Consider the following 25,296-nt stretch of genomic DNA (forward strand, 5'->3'; position numbering starts at 1 on the left):
AGAAAATAAGTGAAAGTTATGTTATTAACTACAATTTTCTGCAGTAGTGATATTAATGACATTGATCATAACTGTGGTTATTTGCAGCTTCAGTTGCATAAATGAGAATTCTGATATTTACAAACCTTTGATATTTGATATTTGCAAACCTTCAGTCAGGAGTACAGGCAAGATTCAGCTGTCGATTGATGGTGATGCTTTGCTGAATGAACCACATTGTTGTAGGTAACTATTGATTCTTTATAGATGGCATGATGCATCTCAAGTTTGGTTTTGGCTGCTAAACTCTTACACAGAGCTACCTGATCACAGGGATGTTTTATTACATCATTTCTGTTTTGGCCTGAGTGGAGCAACATTGTTAGTGTACTTTCAAGGTTACTGTTTAAAGTATTGATCACTTGGGATCATTTGGTGTATAGAATTTCCCAGGTAAATAAGTGGCTCAAGTGGGCATTTCAATTCTTTGTATGTGCCTAAAGCTGTGTTTATTTATTTATTTATTCTTTTATGTTTGTTTTTGTTTTTGTTTTTTTGTGAAATACCATGTAATGGGCAGAAAAAGTTCATACCAAACACCAGGAGTGTTTCGAGGTTTAGTGGATATTGAGAGCTTAGCCCAGAAACCTGTGGATTAATGGCCAAGGGTCGAGGGACAGATAAATACTGCAAATGTAATACATTGTGAACAGAATACATGTAATACATAGTGTGAGCATGCTTTGCCTATAAAACAGCACCGATTCACCTCAGTACGCCTGCAAACAGTTTATCACAGTACTCGGCAGGTCGGTTGTTCCCGCATCTTTTAGAAGTTCCCACAGTTCTTCTGTGGATTTAGGCGTCTCAGTTGCTTCTGTCTCTTCATGTGATCCCAGACTGACTCTATGATGTTGAGGTCAGGGCTCTGTGGGGACCATGCTGCAGGACTCCTTGTTCTTTTTGTTGTTGAGTTCTTGACTCTAGCTGTATGTTTGGGGTCATTGTCATGCTGCAGAATAAATTTGGGACTGATCAGATGCCTCCCTGATGGTACTGCATTATGGATAAGAATCTAAACATCCAAAGTGTCAAAGAGTTTTGCACTGTACTGTGTATAGTATACATCTGAAAAGACTGCTTTAAAGCCAAATATGTTCCCACCAGCCTGAACTTGAGTTTACTAAATTAAACACAAATTCTTGTGGTATTTCAGCCACACAGACATCACTGAAGCAATTAGGTATTCTCCACAATAATTCCTGCTATCATCACCATTTGACAAAAAAATCAGCAGAGGTAAAGGGTATAAAACATAAAAAGGTATAAAAAATTGATGGAGTTTGATGTGGACACAACTTACCTCTCTTTTGTCAGCTTTTTCATGCAGTTAATTGACTGTTGTTCTCGCTCTTTCAGTATATTTTACGCTTCTGTTTATACATGTGTCTGACTCTCCACTTTTTGTCTCTCCTTCTCTGACCTCCTGTTGGTGATCTGATTATCTGTGTACAATCTTGTCTCGGTAAATCAGCAACTGTAAGCAGCAAATTAGGGTTTGTTTTGATAGACTCTTAAACTCCCTTGTACTGTCACCGTACGGTTATCAGTTCAAGCATCGTCGTCTCCTTTTAAAAGACGTAACAAATCGAACCAGTTTAAGCTTTCATGTAAGATTTTGTGCACACCTCACCCTTCCTCTGATGTCTCTACATCAACTGTCCTAATGTGTTACTGTCTGGAAAGTGCGGCTGCAGCACTTGAGCCTTCGTCTGATAGCTACTGCACTGCAGGCTTCTCAGGCACACGATGTTTTTTGCATTAACCAAGGAGTCTTTTCATTTCATGAAACATTTGTTTCATATAAAGGTGTCAGAAACAGTGTTACTGAAAACATTTTTTGAGTCTGTAGATTTGTTTTATTGCTCAGAGACACAGTGCCACTAGATAATAATGTGCTTTTGCTCCCTCAAAATGTATAATTTACTCTCTTTATGTTTTGGTGTCCCTTGAATAATGACATTTACAGAGTTGGAAATAAACAATTAACCAATTGATTGATTGTTGTGAGTCATTATATGTTGTTGTATTGCAGCAGTTACACTTCAGATTCTCAAATTGGGAAATCTCTCCCTTTCAATTTGAGTTTGGTCACCACATCCTTACCAGATACCATAATCCCAGTGTGGGAAATACAGAGGGTGACTAATAGCAAGAATCAAAAAAGACGTCCTTCGTGTTCAGCTTGTACACTGCCTCGCACACTGTCTAGAACTTGCAGTGAAAGATTCGCTCAAAGAAATGGCTGGCTGCAATAACTTTGAATTTTTCATTTCAAAGTTGTACTCAGTCTGTCATCAGTCAACAAGGATTACTGCAGGAGTTTTCCTACACTGGCACATAACTTTAAAACAGCCAGCGAAGCCTCGTCATGCAGTTATGTTGAGAGACAGAAATACAAAGGGCTGTGGAAGCACCTGACAGTGTCAGGGTTTGTACAAGATTTGGCCTTGATGAAAAACGTCGAAAAGCTTGTCTCTTAAACTTAAAAAGGTGAATTAATTAATATATTTGATCTCTGTGCCGCTCCACTCTGCATATTTAAAAAGTCCAATAAATGAAAACTAATTCATATACTAATTAAAAGTCCTCTATTTATCTCAAGGATTTTTTTAAAGGTCCTTAAACAATCCTTATATCACAGAACAAATAAATAAACAGACCAATAAAAAAAAAAAAAAAACACAAAATGTTCTTGTATAGTTACTTTGATAGTGGTGGATGTATGCCTGTATTCTCTTTTGGAAGAACCGCCCACGGCACCAGGACCCCTGGATTGTCACAAGGTATTTCGCACACCAACAAACAGGCGAAGGTGCTTCATCAACTATATACTTTATATATGCAGATTTTTATTTCATAAAGAAAAAAACAATCTACAATATTTTATTTCATAAAGAAAAAACAATCTGAAACAACATTTAAAAGTACAAAAACGTGTGGGAGAGGATCAAAACAATGAAAATCTGAGCATGATACTGATATATTTACATCTGATATGAATTCATATGAAACATAAACACAACAGGAAAATAATACAATTGAAAAAGAAATCACCATGTACAAGTGTGCAAGGAAAAAATAAGTGATGCTTTCATTTTATCCATGAGGTAGATTAAACTACTTGTCCACCCCTGAATAAATAAACATGTTTTGTCTCACAGTCCGCATCACAGTCTGAGTAGTCCTCTAATAACATGGTTAGAAATTGCTTTCTTATAATGTAGTCATGAAGTTGCTTGCAGCCCATTTCACTGGGGAGGTGTCGGGCCTAGGAGGAAAGACTGACCAGGCGAACTGGTTGGGAGACTGAAGGTAGTCTGGTTTGCCCCCACATCTCAGATTTGTTCAGTGATTTATATTCATTTGAGGTGGAACAAAATGGCTATTCGGTCTGATTACCAGGCTATGCATATGAGGCTGTAGAGGAGACTGGAAGAGTGCCGAGTGTGGAGTTGAAAATCTAACAGTCCTGTTGACTTCCATAATCTCCGAGTGACTCAGGAAGGGTTCACGACCGGTGGAAGAGGAGGGCACCTGCTCTACTTCTTTAGGTGTACTTCACTGATACACAAACAGTATCAGCTTCATATGTCTGTGTGTAACTCCTCAGATAGCTTTGTATACACTCAGACATTTCAAAGGAAGGATTTGAAGGTAATAAACTGTTGTGTAGCACCGTAGCTCTGAACCAAGATCAGTGGATTCCATCCTCTTGAAACACTTTTCTGCAACCCCCAGAAAATGTCAGAGTTGTCATTGAAATTCATTCTATATGCCACACATGCTGATGAAGGGATAGCTGTGTAGTGAAGCTTTTCATACCCCTGTTTTATGTTGTGGTAGAGCCTGATATTCTTGCACAGGAAGGTTCCCAAGAGTGTCCTTCAGCTGAATGAAATCCCTTTTCAGCAGTTCTGAGCCACTGACTGTATTAAGGAGGATAGTGAGCAGGACCACACGCACAGTGATTCTCCTGAGATACATTCGAGTAAAAGTTGTTGAGTTCGCGTTGTGATACTAGTTGTATCATGTAGGCAGCAGCTTTCCTTTTTGTTGGCTTTTGAAAGAAAGCTTGAAAGATAACATGATAGTGTGGCAGACCTTTTTTCACAGCAGGTATTTTGACATGTCAAAGCAGGAAAAGCACAGGTGTGGTTAATAACATTAATAATGGCAGAAGCCCATTTCATTTTTCATGACCCTGGTATAGTGCCTGCTAGTTTACCAGTACAGCTTTCCATGGACACTTGAATGTAACTGAGCCATTGTTAAGGTTATTAGTTCCACCTGTGCTTTTCCTGCTATGACATGTCAAGATGTCTGCCGTGTAAAAGGTCTTCAGTGCGGCAATTTGTCTGTGAGCTTGGCAATATACCTTAGGCTAACATTATCTGGGTTAGCATTAATGGCCCACACTGCTGTATAGGCTCAATCCACTTTTGACCACTACAACCTCATCCCACCCACTCCACCAGTGTTTGCATGCTTGAGTGGGTTTGTTTTAGGGTGATGCTGCTGATATTAATGACTGAAAGTTTTAAAAATCTGCTAAAATATATTGGTATTATTGACCATAAATACAAAATATAAAAAGCATTTTTAATTAGGATCCTTTCAATCAAAAGTTATTACAGTTTTGGTCACAAAACTTTAATAACCATATTAAAGTAATACAGGAAATTTAAAAAAAATAAACTTGTCAAAACATAATACTAATAGCAACTCTGTATTACATGTTTTATGTAGTGAACTTCACTGGAAATTTAATTTGTACCAATAATAAATATACACAAATACACACAAATGCAACTAAAATATATTCAAGTTGCAAAATTAGACAGCTATCTAAAGCTACAGTCTATAAAACATAAACTGTTAAGGTTTTGTTTTACAGTTAATGAAAAATATTGAAGTATAGTTTATGGTGTGGGTACGCTTGTACAACAAATCTCATGTGTTAATAATATTGACAGCCTAAATCTAAGTACTATAGGCTAATCCTTTTACAGTATTTTGTGAAACATTGTTTTGGTCATGCATACAAACCTTCACTACAGTTTTGCTAAGTTTCCTTAATAGCTGAGTGAACAAGGTTTGTAGCTATTATGTTGGATGTGTGGCAAGTAAGTTCTGCAGTTTGCCTGTTTATTTATACCTGTGTTTTTATACCTCTTCTATTAATACAACGGGCCCACCAGCTGTAAGTGTGACCTCATATGACTGAACACTCAGCAGTGCTGTAGCCTAGCATGCACTGCTCTCTTTAACTTAGTTTTGGTGGAAAGATTGTAAAGTTTAGTCTTTTTTTTAGAGTCAGCAATGAGGATGAGGGAATGCTTTACTTGGGGGATTCTTTGTTAGCAAACACTTCCAAATTGCAGGACCGTCATGTAGGTAGTAAGCTCTAGTTCAACATTAGTCTTGGGTGTGAGACACTGGGACTGGAGGCTGAATGCCTGCCCCCAGGACAGCCATACCATACCAGGAGGCTGTCCCGGGTCTTAAGACTCGCTGACAGTAAGGCTGCCAGAGTAAGTCCGTTTGAGTTAAGGTTTACTCAGGGAATAGCTGCAGTCCCTAGCTGTGGTAGCATATCAGCACTCTGAGGAAGGCGTATCATTAGCTTGTGATATGGTCTCTGTTAGTGCTTGTGCAGCTGCTTTCTAAATTTGATGCAAAGTGGCAGGGAAATTGTCAGTCCCCTGGGTTTGAAGTGTTAAAAGTATCTTTTTAAGAACCGCAAGTGCCTGAAATCTCTTGTTGAAGACAATTATTAAATTATTTACGACTTAACACATTTTGTCGTAATTGAAGCATCTGATAGTGATATTACAGTGGAATGGCATCAGTGGTATAAAAATATGGAACCCCATAGTGTTCAATGTTAAATAAATAAATCATGAAATGAAAGATCATACCAATTAAAAACTTTCTAGCATATATTAATGAACCATCAATTTGTGAAATAATTGTAGACCATAAGTTGTAATGTTAGTCAACCAAAAACAACATATACTTATGTTTGAGTGACAGGTTCCATCTGGCCGTAGTAATTATGACCCCGAGCAGTGGCGCAGTTCAGATGATGTATATAAATGTTGACAAGTGATAGTGTTACTGTTAGATAGCTCCTGTTGGTCCAGTTGATCTTTTTGCTTTCTCTGAGCACCATCTTTAGATTCAAAATGTTCCAGAAGTAACTCTGAATTCACCAGATAATGTTACCTGATGCCGCCTCTTTCATGGTCTCTTCACTTTAATGCTGAGTAATAAACCAAACTCACTACCCCATGTAGATAGCCACCTAGGGAGGTAGCATGTGCAGTCTTGTTCAGCTAAATAAATAAAAGGAGATGTTAGTTTCAGCCAGCTAGGGAGGTAGCATGTGCAGTCTTGTTCAGCTAAATAAATAAAAGGAGAGATGTTAGTTTCAGCATCTACGTAATGTGTTTATTTACAGCAGCAGCTAGACAGTTGATTCAGAATTACTTTGACATTGTTGTTGCTCTAGCTACCAGGAGCTAACTGGCTAACTCTGGTAGCAGACATTTAAGGTGGCTTGCTGAAGAGGCAGGGCTTGTTTGACTGGCTGAAAAATGAGAAGGTGGTGACAACACCACTGTCGTGAAAAGTGACATTATGAAATAAAAACAGACTTTTGAAAAATACCTCTACACTGAAATGTCCATATTACAGTACTCTGAACAAAATATTAGATCATATTATACTTACCAGCAATCCTATGATTCATACAGTGTGGTTACACTCCTTTTCTAAGGATGTGAATAATTATTAATCTCTTAAAATAGTCATAATTATTCTTCCATTCACTTATTCATTGTGATTTCTGCAGGTATTTTAGGTTTCATAGAGGTGAAATACATTTCACATGTTCTTGAACCAAACTGTACACTGTGGATTATACATAAACATACATCCACATTTTCACCTCCAGTGTCACCAATCGCTTTCTTATTAAAGGGAGACATTTAAATAACCACCAAGAATGGGAAAGGACTCTTGTTTACTGCTTAGTGAATTTGAGTGTTTAGTCAGTGATTATTAATCAGTGTGTGATCATTGGCCATCAATGTAGAACGAATAGATCAAACAGCACCTTATGAGTATATCATTGATGATTGTTCATTGTGGAGCCTCTGCTGGGGAGTTAACATATGCACAGCTGAGAGTCAATGATGTTTGTTCGTCCCTCAATGTTAGTGATCTGTAGAATGTTCACTGAAGGGTAAAAGCACATTGGTATAGATACCGATGCCATGCCCTTTATTATGACTTTTAATAGTTCCCCATGCATACTTTATTCCACACAGAGCCAGGTCTGTGTAGGCATTTATTGGTTGTGGTCTTGCATGCATGCACAACACAAACCACGTTTTTGTTGGGTTTGTGTCCTAAGTGTCATTGAATCGGACATTATTCACACCCCAGCTGTGCCTTGAAACTCTATTCATAAATATCAGTGATCTTTATGTACTGTAGCCCTTTGATGACAGATGATCACAGGCTGAAACCTCCAACAGGGCTCTAGAGGCTTAGCCACTCATCTTTATGTGTCTGTGCACTGAAAATTAGCCATGAAAGTTGGGTTCTGCTTGAGTGTGCTGCTGCCTAGCTTCCTTGTAATTAGCATAGAGATCTGGAAGAGTACAAATACCACACCTCCTGGCTAGGTTGAATTTTAAGATGCAGATTCTCCACAAGCGGCAGCTGTTATGTCACTGGGCATCATGCAAGAACATTCTTATCCTAAAACTCCTTCTGTGAGGTTTACTGAAGTGCTCCAACTGTGCAAGCTTGTCATAAATCGTACATTTCAGAGTGATGAATGTCACCTGCACATGAGTAGGTGCATGTTCGTAAACTTTGATCATTAGCATAATCAAAGCCTCTAAAATTGCCATATAAGGCTACATGTTCTGCTCTGTTTATGGGCAGGTTTCATTCACAAAATGTTTCCAAAGAGTAAACACGAGAATTTCACACTGCAGCGCTTCATGTCCTGCAGTCAGAAATCCACAGACAAAATCATAACAAATTTAAATTTGGAGTGTCAGTAGTAGAGGACCTGAAACAGTTAGAAAATATTAATGTAGCTGACAACAACGTGTACATCAGAGCCGCACTGTACTGTGACAGAAACAAATAGGGTATATTTTGACATGAAATTACACTAAAAAATATCCCTATAAAGCAAAGTGCTCCTAGACTCCTAGAGGTTGCTGTGCCAAAATATACCAAAAAAAAAATCATAAAATCTAAACACCTTTTCAGTAATTTGACAAGACATGACGATAATATGTTGACCAGAATATTAAGTTTGTTTTAGTTATATATTTTATTTTTGTTGACTTCAGTATCATATTTAAACTCCAAATTCATGCACATTGTGACATCACAAATAGTTTGGAAGCCAATCCTAGTCCAGTATTCAAATTTCACAAGTTTTATGTGGAAACTTGAAGTCTCCAGCAAATACACAGAGAATAACTTCTGAAATTATATATATTTGCATATTTATAGATTCTGGAATTTTTAATGAGAGAGAAGGAGTAGAATTAATTTTAAGGATATTAAAAAGATAATTGAACCTTCCCTTTTTTGTGGAAAACCATATCAGACACAAATTAGTATTCAAAGTAGAGTATTTTATATACATCTTAAAACATGTCTGGAGGGGAACTTTAAGAGCAAATCTGTTCATTTGAGGGGTTCTTGCATGAGGAACAATGTCTGGTCACAGCAAACTGTGCCACTTTGTGCTAAGCATGGACTGTACCACTGTAATTAAGAAAAAATGCATAAATAAATACAAGTAAAATGTAAAAAATATCAGATTAGACTTGGTAACAGCAGATACTAATTAATAAGGTACTTGGAACAAGATCGGGGGTAGAAACGTGAACCATATATTAAGGGATTGTCAACTGGACAGCATAAAACATGACCCATTCCCTGAATATAGGGCAGCTTGGGTGCTGTGTCCACACTCTGTAAATTGGAAGGAGAAGCCAGGGAGTAGCTCTACAGTAATCTGATGTATTCAAAGGCAAGTGCTTTGCAATACCCATCTGTTTGTTGAATACAGAATACAGACTGCAGTCACCTGGAGGCACAACAGAAGAAGCATATTTGCAGTAGATATTGAATATCCCAGTACACAGCATCAAGTGACTCCCTCACACCAACATTGTGTAAAGGTTGTATGTAAGGGAAACCGGACCTATAGATGTAGTGTCCATCCAATCCTCTCTGTCAGTACGGGGGCTACGAAATTAGATTCAGATAGATATCCTACTGTATATACAGTGCATTGAATCTTCCTCCTATGTAACAATCTTTATCTTTATTGTCCCTGTCAGTATGTAGTGGCTCTGCGTGTATTTATTCAGGTATTGTGTAGATAGTCAGATATCGTGGTGATAAAACAGATTGTGAGATTGACTCCCAAAATTCATCCAGTGACTGCAGCAATGTGGGTGTCATAAAATGAATGATTATTTAAATGGACGCCCAAAGTAAATCACCTAATCATCTGAAAGGTAGTTTCTTGGTAGCATGGTTGGGCTCGTTATCAGGAAGGAGCCCGGTGATCTTGAATGGACCTTGGTAAATGCTCCTTTACATTGACAAACATTGCTTAAGGCAGTTTAGGCACGTGGTAAAGTCGTCCCCCTGAGTGTCCTCCTTTCAAGGTATTTAAAGAAGAGTAACCTGGCATCGGACCCTCAGGGAAGACCGAGGCCACACTGCATCACTACATCAGTGATCAGGGACTCCCAGCTGAGTGGGAAGCATTTTTGGATACCCCATGAGGAACTTAGAAAGCTTTTTGCAAACACCTATGTTGCCACTTTACACTGACTTGACTGATAGACTATAAAGTAGCTTTTATCTAGTAACCCGGAGTGCCCAATTTGCAATATTGCACTTCTTCTCAGCATCAGTCAAATCTTAACACAAAGAGAAGATAGTGTCTATTCTGTGTGACTTATACTCTCTGAGGTCCATCAACGGAAATCGTAGAAAAAATATGCTCCTTATTTTACCTCACAGTCATACTAAAGTTCTCCTTGTAGAGGCAAAAATATCTTGCTGTGTGGCGAGGAACAAGAAATTACAGACTCATTAATAACACTGAGCTTGATCTCAGATTTAAGATATTTATTACAGAGTATCAAGTCAAATTAATATGAACAACCAACAGCAATCAGCAAACAGAGATAGAGTCTCGCTATTCGGCCGAATAGGGTGCAGTCTTTCTTAACCGAGACGGCATCAAGAGACTGAACACAGACTGTCCTTATATGCAAACAGATAGAGATGGAGAGAGATGGTCACGTACACATTTGATGTCTGTCCTGATTTCACCCCTGCACAGTTCAACTCCGTCCCCTGTCTAGACGCAGGGGCGTCAGTTTGTTTAAGACCAGTCATTTGAGTTCAGTGCTATTTACTTGTGCAGTTCATTGAAACATCCTTACAGAGAGTTCATCAGTCTTATTTGTAACACACCAAATCAGAATAACAGATTAAGAAATAAGATTTCCCCTGCACTCCTCAGTATCGAATCTGCATATATATCCCTGGATTACTGACACTCTCCTTTATCCATTCATACACAGATGTCGCCTGTGTTGAAAATCTGTGGACATACAGGCAAAAAACTTTTCTGGGACGCCCAACTTATTATGAAAATAACATAATAATATATAATATATGGCATGACTGGCTAAGACACATAGTGACTCTGCTATAAGTCCATAAATAAAGACAGTGAACATGAGCAAAATTTAGGGAAATACGCTACAATACTTATCTGAAATGTTTTCATTTGGTTCACAGAAAGAGATTCTTTATCAAGCTAACAAGTTAAAATGTTGTGCTTGACCAGTACATATATGTGTTTTGAGATGCTTATTCAGAGCAGCAGATCTTTCTCTAGTCTTCCATTGGTGCACTCTGTAGTCTGCATCATATTAGCACACTAATGAAAGTAATTGCAATACACTCAGAGTGCTGATAAAAGTCAAGGGCTTAAATGTCTGTAACTTTATCCGCTCCTCTGTATTAAGACTTTGAAATGCTTTTATCAGTCACATCTTTTGCCTCAGGCTCTTTCTTCTCTTGGTATTTGATTCTGTTGACCGTCTACTGTAATGACAACTATAACATTTTGTTTAACTTCAGATCAATTCCATCAGGGAGAGAGAAATCTAACTCTATGAACTGGACCTTTAATGGCTCCACACACTACAGGTTTTACTGTTCATCAATACAAGTATATTGACATGAGATTTCAGTGGCAGCCACACTGTTCTCAAAAATTAATCTAAGGCAATAAAGTTTAAAAGGGAAGTATTAAGCACATTTCCAGGTTTGTATTTTCACTATTTTTTTCTACTAGAATATATTTGTTAAAAAATTCTTTATTCATCTTATAATAAAAACTGGCCCTTTATGCAGAACCTCAGCTCAGCCTCTGTCTGAAACTGGCTGTTTTAGCTCTTTAAGGCCCTGCTCCCAATGAGTCCACTCTGTTCTGATTGGTTAGTTTCCAGTAGCTGTGTCCCAGCAGACTTCAGGAGGCTACGTAAATGAACAGTAGTAGTAGGATTTCACTTCTTTTTCTCATTCTTTACTGGACAAAGCCAACAACCCCTAGAAAAAAACATCCGCAACAATCTTAGCAACAAGAGCGTTCAGAGTGGGCTGAAGCCCTGGCTTTTGGCTTTCAGGGAGTATTTTTACATACATTTTCCTTTATGATTTGGACCTTTGACCATGTTTAACATAGATATCCGACATCATAACAGTATAAAAATAACAGGAACTCACAGAAAGCATGATATGTTCCTTTTAAGACTGGCAGAACGAGTAAAGTTCAACTTGCTTATTAAAACTGCCTTAAATTAAAACGCTGCTGTCAGGGAGCTGCATATTTATCTGTTCCCACAAAATATTTCACTTTGTAGATTTCTTTTTGAGATACCACGCTTTGGTTGTTCATGTCGTGACTCATAGTTCCAATTTTTGCATCTAAACTTTTCATCCAAATTAATCATATCTAAGTTTCACTTTTAAATAAAGACGAGTGCATTATTTTTTACAGTTTAAGAACAAGTCTCCAATATTCTACTTTAAATCCAGTAATCATCTGATTTTTTTTTTTTTTTTTTACAGTGAATATCTCACTTTAGAATGACACCCTCTCTACTGTGCTGCACACATACCTCAGTGTTACTTCTGTCTGCACAGTTCACAGGATTTCTGACTAACCGTTGGTTGGAATGATGATCCTTTTTGTATATGTGGAGATTGCAGGATTCGACTGGAGTGGAGCTGTATTGGATGGATGGATGAGTCATTTGTTTTCTCACTTATTGATGCTGATATCTTGTCATGTTTGCTCTCGCTGCATTTTGCAGAGCTCTACCCCTCAAATTGGCATGCTCTTCCCTCCACTACATAGTCATGCACTGATGCGTGCACTTGCCTTCACGTTGCATCTCCCCTCTCCTTTGTCTCCCACTCATATGGATTCCTCTCATGTGGCTTCCTTTGTGCACGGCCGTTCCCCAACGTTGTTCTCCTCATTCCTGCCGTTGCTATCTTCATATCACCCCCATCACTTACACTTTTTTCACCTTTTAAGCTCATCTTTCTTAACTCCTCTACCTCTTCACCTTGTAGACCTCCCTGCATCTCCTGTCATCTGTCTTGTATACCTTCCTTCTTTCCTCATTTTACTCACGTCCTCCTCCCTCTCATACCTGTTTTTTCACTCTGCATTCCCCCCTACTTTCCCCTCCCACCACCTGTCTTTGTTCCACCCTTGTCAGGCAGCAGTTATGTCGGACGCTCGGTGAAGTCAGCACTGGGAGCTGCTGTAGAGCCACAGAATGAATGATGATGGTTCTGCTTGTTTTGCTAGGTTGTTGTGTGTTGTGACCTCGTAAGGCGCGGGTGCCTTTTTTGTACGAAGATGGTGGATGCATCGGTTGCATTGTGTGTGTGTGTGTGTATGTGTGCGCGTGTGCATGCGTGTGTGTGTGTGTGTGTGTATGTGTGTGTGATGCAGCGATCATAGGCAGGCAGGTAGGGAGACAACAGGTCCTGGCTGCAGTCCCAAAGCTTAGTTTTTGGAGCTCAGATGAAGGGAGTTGAGGGTAGGCAGAACCACAGCAGCCCCTGCAGGAGGTTTGTGGAAACTATATTTCTCATGTCAAAAAACCAGAATGGGTGGGAAGGGATTTGAAATGGCTTGGATGAAGAGTAGAAACTGGCTGAATAATCCAAACATGCTGCAAATGTAACACGGTAGAGCAGAAATCTATGACCAGGTGCATCTGTGGTTAAGTCTGCCTGCATGAATACACATGGATTCATCCTTTCATTTTTTTTTGCTAAACCAGGACCATCAACACCTCAGCTGTCACTGTGTTCTTGGTTGAGACGCCACGCGACTGTCCAGGTTTTGTCACAGCAGAGGTGTGGGGCAGTGTCTGCGACTTTTGCAAAGCCCGAGCCAGCGGGCACATAAGGCCACGCCATATGGCCCTGGCCACTGGCCCCCACTTCCCTGTCTGCAGAGAATTATGGTGGATCAAATTCTCTCACCTTCTGTCTATCCCCCTGTCTCATTCACCCCCCCCCCTCCCCCCGCCCCTCTCATTAACATAATGACTTCTACTCCCAAATCTTTCTTCACATGAGAATTGCCCTATCGCTCACACACATTTGTCCTTTTTCATTTACATTTAGCTGACAGTCATCTGTACTGACTTACAGTAAAGTGCAACATCTGACGAAGCTTAAATTTTCAGAGTGCCGACATCACACGCTACTGGTTAGGAAGGAAAAGATCAAAGCCTCAGCAGCCTGACAAAGGCTATAACAAGAACGCCTTTGTCTCTATTATGGTCATGTGCTGTGTAAAGAAGCCCTTTGTGAGGAAATACAAGCTAGGAACAAGTTGCAAATCCATAACCTCAGCTCACTCTCTCCCTCACTGTCACATTAAGATTCTCGGATGAATAAATAAGAAGTTTGCAGATAAGTGTCAGCTTTATTTCAAGAAGACAAGTTGAAGATCGGTCTAAAATGGAGGAGGAAAGGTCAGTCGAGATGTCGCTCATTTTTGGTCTGCCTCACCTAAATTATGAAAGGGACACACACAGCATGTTTTAAGAGGCCCATAAGACACAGGATTGTTTTTTTTTTACACCGGTGTATGAGTATTTATGGATGAGACTGTAATTTACACACAGCTGCAGCCCGTGTCTTGCACCTCCTCTTAGGGAGATGGGAGGTTTTAAATCCCCCATCCTCTCATCACTTCTCTCCTTTCCACAGGGTGAGAGCCAAATACAGGGGAAGATCAAGAGATGGGGTGGAGGGTGGGGGGGGAAGGAGGGTGGAGGGAGTTTCACGGAAAAGAAGGCACTCTTAAAAGACACCCGCAGGGTTCTGCCGGGCAGCTTTCCCTTCCGTTGCATCATGCCTGGCAAAAAGTGAGAGTCCCCAGGTTAAGAAAAGCCTGAGCCAGATGGGAGAGAGTGTGAGAGGGTGGGAGACAGAGGAAAGGATAGAGGATGGCAAAAAGCGCGAGCCCCGCAGTAAGCTATTCCAAGCGCCTTTGTGGGGTTGCCATTTTTTCATTCTCTCTCTCGCTCTCCTTTGAGGGGATTTTCTATCTCTCTCCCTCTTTCTGTCTGTGTCCCCATTTCTTCTTCTTCTTGTTCTTTTTTATTTTATGATGTTCTTTTTTTTCCTCCCTGTATGCCTCAGTTTCTTCAGGCGCTGTGGTTCTTTTTTATCGTGCCAAGTTTGTTGAGCCAGGGCTCTGTCTCTCTCTCTCTCTCTCTCTCTGTCTCTCTCTCTCTCTCTCTCACACACTCACTTCCTGGCCCATCTACATTTGACTTCTATATTTTCTTTTACTTTCACTACCCCTCAGTCTTCTGTCTCACTCTTGTCCATTTCCTCCGACTTATCTTCCCTTATCCCAATTTCACTCATCATTTTTGCCTTTCGTCTTCTATAAAGCCTCTTTCCTTCCTGCATCTCAGTCCCTTTGATCAAGAGCCAGTGTGCAGTTTCTCTCTCCATCCTTTACTCCTCCTAGTCCTTTTACTGTCCTGTGTGTCTATTCCGCTGTCTTTTCCCCTTCAGCTTAAAAACAGTGTTCACACTTGATCGTTATGATGCTCCTGGGTTCCCAAATCAATGGTGTAGTTGTTTTTGTGCTTCTCCTTGCAGCCATCAGACCTTATGTGTGTGTGCGCGCGTGTGTGTGTGCGCACACATATTGTTCATACTAAGCCAGCTGAATCTGAAAATGCAGTTTATGCGTGAAAACTATGCGTCCACTCTGGTGGATTCAGAAGATTTTTATAAAGATCTCCATCCGCACTGACATGCCTGCGTAATAGGAGAAAAAAAACAGCTAACAGCAAACAAGAACGTTTACAACTATCTGGTGAGGAGCGGGACAGACAGTGCCTGGTTTCTCTGTTGAATCTCAGCTGATTAAATTTGTCTTTTCTGTCTCCTCCTACTCTCTGTGATCATCTATACTCTCATGATTTTGTTGTTTTCATTTTTCTGTTTTGTGTTTTCAGACAATAGAACAAAGTATAAAATAGTGCTTGGTCATGTCTCATGAATGCTACCTGCTATTTTATAGAGAAGAAGTTGTCTCAAAAGTAGTTAAAAAGCTTCCAAAATGTGTTTAAAATGAGGGAAAGCAAATATGATTTTAGATGGTAGGGAAAATAAAGGTGAAGACCAATTGTATTTCAGTTGAAGAGGTGAATTCACGGCATGTTTAGCACACTTTTTAAGTTTGAAAAAATGTTTTAAAAATAATTTAATGAACGAATATGAAAACATATGATCAGCATGACACGTTAGCATTAGTTTGATAAGGACAGTGTAAAACCTTTTGGTGACTTTTTGACATCAAATAGGTTGTGTATTGTAAGTTCTATTTTTCCCATCTACAATAAAATATAAAGCTAGTGTTTTCAGATTTACAAAGTCTGGGGACTGATCTCAAAAAGCTCAGTTTTCGGGTGAGAAAAACTCTCTGTCTCTGTCTACTATAGGATGCATATGTGTTAATATCTGTCCATAGTCCTGTCCTTTTGTTAAAGCCATGTAGTGTTGCAGTTGATTTGGCCCAGAGAGAACAGATTCCAGGTCAGGACATTAGAGACTTAACCAGAAGTGGAGACAAAGAGCCATGAGCTCCTTAGCTCCTTCGCTCCTGTGGGGACTCTCAAGTGAGCCTGTTGTCCTTGTGATGTCACACCCTGCATGAACACATTTTCACATGTTGCCCATTTTTCAGCACTTTTACATTTAATCAGGTTACGGTGCTGTGACTATGGAGCAACCATTTTTCTGGACCTCTGATAACAATCCCTTCTAACCGGGGAATAGTCGAGGATATTTCTCAATTGAATAATGATGTTTGTTATTCCTGTGGCATAGCATAGTTGAATCAATATCGAATCAAATGAATATATCTCCTCTACCACCCAAAAAAATGGAAACTTAAGACTCAGTCATATAGTGCCATCAGTCATCTGAAAAATCTAGAGTTGCTCCGTAGCCAACAACCCATGTGGGGAAATGAATGAGTAATGTTCTCTTGTATCACAGCAGCTATATTGCTCAGTGCCCTTGAGCAAGTCACTTAACCTCCTACTGCTCCAGTGGAACAACAACAGAGGAATGAGCAACAGTACATGCTGGCCATTTTTCTGAAGATATTTGCAGGGTGAATATGACCCTTTAATAAAAGAAAATACGTCTTGCAAATCCTTGGTGCTGAATTAAAAAGAAAAAAAAGAAAAGAAAAACATCAGAATTATGTGAGAAACTCAAGGGTAGTGCAATTTTCTTAGGCTGTGCACTTTCCGTTCTGAATTAAATTAAAGCCCCTGAAAACGTGACTTCATATCAAGGATTAATCCTTAACATTAAATATTCATGGATAAATAAGCAACATCAAAGTTAAAGAAATACAGTTTTAGGTATTATATATTAAGGGTTTAGTCTTACATATTAAACTATTCTATTTCATCAGGACTTTGCTGGTGTGTTGTGATCGGATTTGATTGACAGTGGCCAAAAAAAACTCACCAAGTGTCATCAGACTTTTAATTAAAATAACGCAAAATCCTGATTGGTGCAAGGAATTATGTGACATCAGCTTTTTTCAACTGAAAAGGGTGATGTCACTTGTGATGGCTCACTTCAAACAAGTGAGAGAGAAAAATAAAAGCTTTAGTTCTAACTTTGGCAGAAATGAGTGTGTGTTCATGTCGGATCCCATCACTCATAGTTAGAAGAAGATTAAGAAAATACTTTTTCAGGTGATATTTTCAGCTCATTGTGATGATAAGGCACTTCCATTATTAAATACAGTACTGCTAAGGGACACAGCCAACTGTTTTTAATATCTGCATATGGATGTGTACACCCTTTGTTTTTGCATTGTGTAGTGGACTGAAAGTTTGTAAATCTCCAAACTAATTTATAAATCTGTCAAACCGCCAAATGTGCAGTCTGTTGTAACGTGATTAAGTATCCTGTATCTGTTATTTTCAACATATTTTAATTGCTATGTAGTTATATGCATACAGTAATGCTTCTGCAAAAAAAAAGTGTCTCCTTGGTAATTCTCGTTTTAATTTACAACCTATTTTACCATTATTGTCTAATTATAATTTAATACATGAGGTCCATGTTTTATTTTTATTTTTTTTACCAAGATCAAAATATACATAAAAAAATATATGTAATAAATTTCCCAGCAAAAATATGCTTAACAGCTTATGTTTTACGCAGCCTAACAAAAAAAACACACACACCAACCGTTGACACTCCCTTGATTAATCACTTATTTGTCTGCTGCTGTACATGAAATAAGATTTTTATTATATTGTGTGATAGTGGATTTTTTTTTTTTGTAATATATGTAATTGATGTGGGGTTTTTTTTCAGTTCAAAGTTTGAACCAGGCATAATTTTAAACCCCCACGAACTACTACATTTGCACATGAATGGTCTCTGATGGTGTCTGTCAAAAGGGACTTTGAACAACAACACTCTTTTAGTGTATTTTCATGTGTCATTTATTTACGTATTACACAGTCATACCCCAAACTTTGACAGATACAGCTTGAGTGACAGGATGTCTCCCAGAAAAGACGGGAAAAGGAAGCCTTTTGATATCAAACAAAAAGCTATTCTGTCATCGACACACAGGGTTCTTTTTAAGGCTGAAAGAAGTTTTGTGTGTTTGAGTTGGAGTTGCATTTTTTATTTCTATTTTCCTTTTCAAGGTTCAAGGTTCACTTTTATTGTCATTATACATTACAGGATTGCACAATGAAATGTAGTTGTATGTTATGCATTGTATTTATTCAGTATTTATTAGGACAGTTAGTAAGATATCCCATATGTTCTCCTTTTACCATTTAAAAAGAGGGAAAACAGAAAAACTGTAACATTTGTTTTTGTTTAAGTGGCATTAATGAACCAGAACCAGAACCAGGTTTATCGCCAAGTAGGTTTGCACATAGAGGGAATTTGCCTTGGTGTTGTGGTGTATAGCAATCAAAAATATATACAAAATTATATAAATTAATTTATATTAAATAATATAAAAATTACAATTAACAATATGGAAAACATATTAGTGAGAAGAGCTGCCACAAGTTTAAATTTTAAATTGAGAGAATGAAGTGAAGTGTAATTTGTAAATGTTCATAATGTAAACAGTATATGTAGTGTGCAATTAATAATAATAATAATAATAATGATACAAGTTGTGTTAATGTAATGTGCCATGTTAAATCAAAAATCACAGATGTGCAAGTATAAAATTATATGAAATGAAGTTACCCCTTACCTTACTCACATACAGTGTATGATTAAACACTTAGCAGTGTTAAGTAGTACTTACCCTCAGACAATCTACTCAGAAAATGTGGATGTTGAATGAGCATAAGTTAATTTGTGGATACTACTCAGTGGGTTTTTTAGATGAGTTTGATATGACCTGCTCTTCTTTTTGTGCCCATATTTTTTTACCTGTTCTCTCCTCTCTTCTAATGTCCACTTCTCTTTTCTCCCCTCTGCAGTGCAACAATGACTATGCCCCAGTGTGCGGCTCCAACAATCAGAACTACCAGAACGAATGTTTCCTGCGCAGGGATGCTTGTAAGCAGCAGTCTGAAGTACTTATTATGTCAGAAGGCGCCTGTCCTGCTGGTATGTACATTTACATTATCCACACAGATACACACACAAGCAAAAAAAAAACCCTCTCACACACAGAGGAGTGCTGATACAAACACACACCCACAGTACACACCGAACATACATACATATACACAAACAGACTTGCGTAATGTAAAACACCCAAGAGAGGAGGTAACATTTGCTACACAGTCTGTAAGCGTGCAGATAATGATACAAAGCAAATGTAGAGCTAGGAGGCTAGATGTTAACCTAATTCATTTCAACATTGTAAATAGTGGTACACTTTTTAGGCGTACATATTATCATCATCAATATATGCAAATGCTTCCAATGGATGGGATTCAGTTATTATCAAGTGAGGCATTACTTCAAAGAATTAGAAAAAAACGCATGATGAAAAAAGATCGCTGGAGGTGACAGACTGACGTAATTTTCCCAAGTCTAATGCAACAAGCACAACTACAAGGACAGTGACATGTATTCTCACTGAACAGATGAAGATTTCATCATAGCCACACAATGTCCTCACAAGAAATTGGAAACAGAATTTGGCCGAGAGGCCTGTTGAGCAATGCAGTTTTAAACAAGTTAATTACACAAGGTTTTTTTTTTTTTTTAAATACGATGCATTAAACAGAAACTAAAAGAAAGCTTGACAGCTTTGACCTTTTGTTATATAATGTTTAAATAAATGTCAAAAGGCATAAAATGCAAATAATTCTGCATTTGCCAAATTGTCATCAGGAGTTACTGTAACACTGTTGCCAAGAGGCATGCTCAGCAAAGCAGAAAATTGAATGACTGAATCACACATCATCATGATGGCCATTTCATTTTTTTTCGGGATTGTGTTGAAATGTTCTCTTTTATTGTCTTCAAATGGTAATTAATGATGTAAAGGTGAATACTCGGTTTCTTTTTGTTTGTTTGTCTTTTAAATAAGTACTTACTGTATGACTAAAGCATATATTTAGAAGTAATATTGTGCTGAAAAGTTTAGATCAAGCCAATTCTCCCATTTACAGACAGTGTAGCATAGTATAGTTTAAATATTCTTAGTGACACTTTTATTTTTGAATATTTTGTAATTTCTCAAGACTTAGTTTTTTGTTTAGTTTAATTTAATTGATTCCCTGACTGGCAAAGTCCACCCTTACAGTGATAGCACAGTTGGAGTATCAGTTGGAGTATACAGTTGGAGTATCTCATCAAATATTTGATGAGATACTTCAGTCTCCAAATATTTGATTTTTCTGTAGTTCCATCATGGAAAAAAAGTTCAGTTTGTGAGCAAATACCTTCAAAACTAATGACATTCTCATCCGCCTTAAATCTGTTTGTCTGTTAGCATTCACTATATTTCAAAGCATTGTGTTCCATATGTCGTTGCATATGGTATATCTTTCTCTTTAAAAGTTCCCATTGTTGTGTGTGCTGGTGTAACGTTACTGGTTTGATGGCAGACAGTCACTGGCACATTTATGCGTCTGTGTTGGGTAGATGTACCAAGCTAATGTGTGCCGCCTTAAAAATGTAACAGGATGTGTCAGAGCATTGGAGATATTGATTAGCTTGTGTTTGTGTGTGTTTCCTCTTACATATTTCTGACGCTGATAGAGATTGTTTACTGCAAAGACAACATGGATCAGCTTGAAGAAAGGCTCAGTGATATTCATATTTTACTATCCTGTAAAGCCATGCAGAGAGTACAGTCTTCTCATCACAATTGTCGCTCTCCAAAAGTGAAGGAATTATGATATTTGACGATTTCATGGAAATGGTCTCCTCTTGAATGGACAGACAAATTTGTATTTTCTTATCAAAGCCATATCCAGTGAAATATTTCCCATAGTCACTCCATACCACAAAGTGAATGAAATAATCTAAACATAATTAGTTTGAGGTACAGTACATAATGAATAGTAGTGAATCATGGCCTGATAATGCAAAATCAACATGTGAAATCTTCCATTGGCCTATAAATCAACTCCTACTCCAGGGACATCTGTAGCAGAGCCGCTGGAACTAGTTGCCAGAGAAGCATGAATCTGGCTTTAGTATGTTTGTGGTAGAATATCATGTTCATTCGTCTGATTGCAGTCAATCTTGGTTAAATATACAGTAGATACTCTCTGGAGCAATTTTCTGGCATCAACTTTTATTTAAAAGAGCGTATGAGCTTTAAAATGTGCATTAACTGTAACTATTCTGTGATTGCTGGCAAGTGTCCTTGGTACAGGCAGGGTAATATGATTGCTATAATAAATAAGACTAGGTCATAACCTAGTATATGGCTGCAATGCAAGAGGGTTTTTAATTTTAAGTTTGTTTTAATGGAAGTTTATTTATTTGTATGGCATTTTTCCATATAGTAGTTGTAACTCAAGATGCTGTACACATAAGAAAAACATTAAAAATACTGAAAATACATTGCACCAGATTTTGGGTGTAGACTATATGGTGCTGTTGTAAGAAGGGTTGAGTTAAGATGTAGACTATTTTTATATGTTTCATATATTACTTAACTTATCCACAACCCGAAAAATAGTGTTAATGCTGTAACTATCAAGTAAATTATTAATGCTAAGTGTGAATGACTCCAATACAGTGTGTTTCATATGTGTTAAGTTTGCATTTGTAAATGTGTTTGTTATATTGCTTTTATTTTATTTACCATGATCATGGAAAACATGAACATGAAAAGACACGAGATGCATGTAACATGCAGAAATTTACAGTAAGTTTTACTGGTGACAGCACACAGAGTCTCTCTTCTCATGTAAATGTCACATGACAATCTCCTTCAGTAGGTAATCGTGGCACTGTTCTCACTTGAAGAAATATAAAAACTTAATAAAGTGATATATTCACAGTCCTAGAACGAAAATTACAACAGCTTGAAGAGGTACTGCACACAGGTTTTTTGAGCTGTAAACAAAATTATATGACTGTACTGTGATGGAACACATCATTGCTTATGTTAATATTGACATTGAAACCAAATTTATAAAAATCTGCATCTCATTGGGTGAAAATGGCTCAACAGGCCAACTACTGTTTTAAATCAGTCCTGAACCTTGAAAGACCAATGCTGACGTAGAGTCGACCATTTGGGATTTATCCACGTCATGAAATTTATAATAAAAAAGACTGTTAACACCCTAACGGCTACGTACGGACACTCCCCCACAAAGACACACACACACACTGGAGAGCCTCTCATAGCAGAGCCGCTAGCTCAGATACAACAAAGGTACCACACAGAAACTTTTGCAAAGGGCCATGAATGAGCTTCTCTTGACTGTTGAAGCTCTAGCGGACTCTCTGTGTTTCCAGCGCAGACACGGAGAATCTGACAGCAGCTGCTCATGGCTGGTTAGTTCTGACTACCAGCTCTACATTGCTAATCATGCTACACTGTCCCCAGTCAGTGTCCCCTTACTTCCCTTGTCACACACTACGTAGCCACAAGGCCACGCCCCCTACTCTTGTTGTCCAGTCCAGTCCTTTGCTGCATTTTTTAAAATATGCCCAGAGGGAGGGAGCTAGCAGTCATTGCTAACTCTGCCGTTGCCGCTTGCTGTTGGTTGGTGCGAAACTGGGATACTTAGCTTCGGCCAGCTTCGGCCGACCAATGGTGTAACTTCATCACTCAGTCAGTCAGTCAGTCAATGACAGCCTTTCACATGGGTAGGGTTGGCCCTGCTGTTGCGATCCAGCCAAAAATAACATACTCTACAGAGGCAGACTGCCTTCTGCTTCACATCAAGGGGTGATTACATTCTGTCTCATTTTTTTTCTCTTTTTTTATATTTTTCAAGGATAACAATATTTTCATGTTATATTGTAGATTATCCTTAATATGTAGAGAATACCTATTTTTAGACAACAACTTTTTTTTAAGGAAATTGTTTTCTATATCCTTTCCATTGGTGGCCTATTGTTTTCATCTTTTTTTATTGGCTGGTAAGGAAAAAAAGCACTTGGTATAATGATCTAACATAATTGGGATTACTGTTTTCTGATATAGTTTGGTGTTTAAGCTGCTGAGTGGGCGTCTTCATTCGGAAAAGGTCAGCTACTTCATTAGCTGTGTAGTGGAGACCAGTAGTGCTGCTCAGAGTATGCAGTATTATAAAGTTAAAGATTCTTGATCATAAAAGGTTTGGGAACTGTTATATTAATTCACTCTATATGCAGAAGTGGAACTACATTTCCATCCTGATGACTGAACATAAGCTGTGACTGTTTTAACAAAGAAATAGCTTTGCCAATGTAGAACTTTTTAATACCCGGTTTCTTGTGTAGTAAGGGCATTCTTTCTGAAATGACCACAGTGACTAAAGAGACTATATTACATGTTCATATTTATATAACTTTTCATAGTTGTAGTTGTTTTAAGCACATATAAAATCATACATTTGTATTTCATCAGATCATGTGTAATTAGATTTGGCCTATGTGTTTAATCCTATGATGACAAATCCGAATCAATGAGCGTATACTTCAAAAAAAACATTCCCTGACGCCCATAAAGGAATTCTTTCTGAATCTCCCAATTAGTGAGTCATGTTCTGAATAATGTGCTTAGTTGTGAATGAGTGAATCCACTGTCAAGGTTGGATGTTTCTGAGGCATATATGAATCACTGCTTAAACTAAGATAATAGCGCTGGCTTGAGTTGAGCAGTCGCTGACTCAGTTACACTCACTGACAGGCAGAAGTACATTAAAAGCCCCTTGAATGGACACAGCTCAGCAGAGGGAACATGTGGAAATTGAGGTGAAAATGTTACTGCAGTAACAGTAGTGGTGTCTGTGTGCCAGTGAGAGGTTTGCAGAGTCACATGAAATGTCCAGCCGTTCTCTAAATTGCTTGTTTGTGAGTTGTGTGTGAGGTCCTGTTCAAGACATGTGATAGTGTAAGCCAGTGTGTGTGATATGGATTTCGGTATCTTTTGAATTAGAAAAGGATAAAGACCCTTTTCTTCCATGCAACAAGCAGGACTTTTGAGAACTTAATGCACAGTTCAAACAAGGATGTTTTTGTGGTGCTGTATTCTGACAAATAGACCATGACAGTGGCTCTCTCTATATGCTCTCCTCTGTCTCGTGTTCCACTCAGATGTACATTGGCATTTATCCAGAACAAGGACACAGTAAACAACTGTACTTCAGTGTGAATGTAATGCTGCAGTGGTGAGATGCATTTCATGCCAGTGTGAGCCTACTCACTCTTTTTCTAAGTGAAGTGATGTTTATTTTGCATGCTACATTTCAACATTTCCCTTAAATTACTAAAAAAAAGACCATTATTATACCATTATAAAGACAATTATTAAAAATTAAAGACCACTCCATTCAATCTCCTGGTCGGAGATTATTCTGATTTTGAGGGAAATAGAGTTTCCTTATTGAAAAAAACAAAGTAAAAAGGTGTAAAATCACTTCTGAGAGGTGTGAAGTGGTATTGTATGCACCTAACAAAGACTGCATATAAAATTGAACGTAGCAGGGCATAACGTCACTCACTGGTTTGCACTGGAGCCAGTTTGAAGCCCAGAGTTGCTGCTTACATTCAGTGCCATCTTATCCATTTGGAGCCAGGACCCCTAATGGGTGCGGGGTGTTTCCTTTCACACTCTGGAAACACACTCTGCTACCTTAGACTGAAGCTAATGCTAACTTAGCGGGAACACCGAGCGATGTAGACTTCTGCTAACATTAACTAACTAATACAGCAGGTATCAAGTAACATTAAACTTACCAAATATTGCAACAATAGTCCAACTCAGGGAGCGAACTGTCAATCACAGCTTTCAATTCTTCACAGCTGGTAGGAAGATATAAAGACTATTCCTCTTTAAATCTTATTAACAGAGCAATAATTTCCAATATGACCACCAGCATACTTATTAGAGGGCTCAAAGTTAGAGATTGAGACCAATCATCAACCAAT

General features: G+C 38.3%; 1 protein-coding gene across 2 annotated transcripts in view; it reads left to right on the plus strand.

Annotated features, from left to right (window-relative positions):
• The window catches only part of tmeff2a (transmembrane protein with EGF-like and two follistatin-like domains 2a), a 122,962-nt gene that overhangs the window by 27,437 nt on the left and 70,229 nt on the right, over positions 1-25,296 (plus strand). For both annotated transcript variants that reach the window (XM_044366627.1, XM_044366626.1), the window contains exon 3: positions 19,218-19,347. In XM_044366627.1, coding sequence (XP_044222562.1) covers positions 19,218-19,347 — 130 coding nt within the window. The remainder of the gene's footprint in view (positions 1-19,217; positions 19,348-25,296) is intronic.

Source organism: Thunnus albacares, chromosome 11 (genome assembly GCF_914725855.1).
Source record: "Thunnus albacares chromosome 11, fThuAlb1.1, whole genome shotgun sequence".
NCBI classification, from domain to species: Eukaryota; Metazoa; Chordata; class Actinopteri; order Scombriformes; family Scombridae; genus Thunnus; species Thunnus albacares.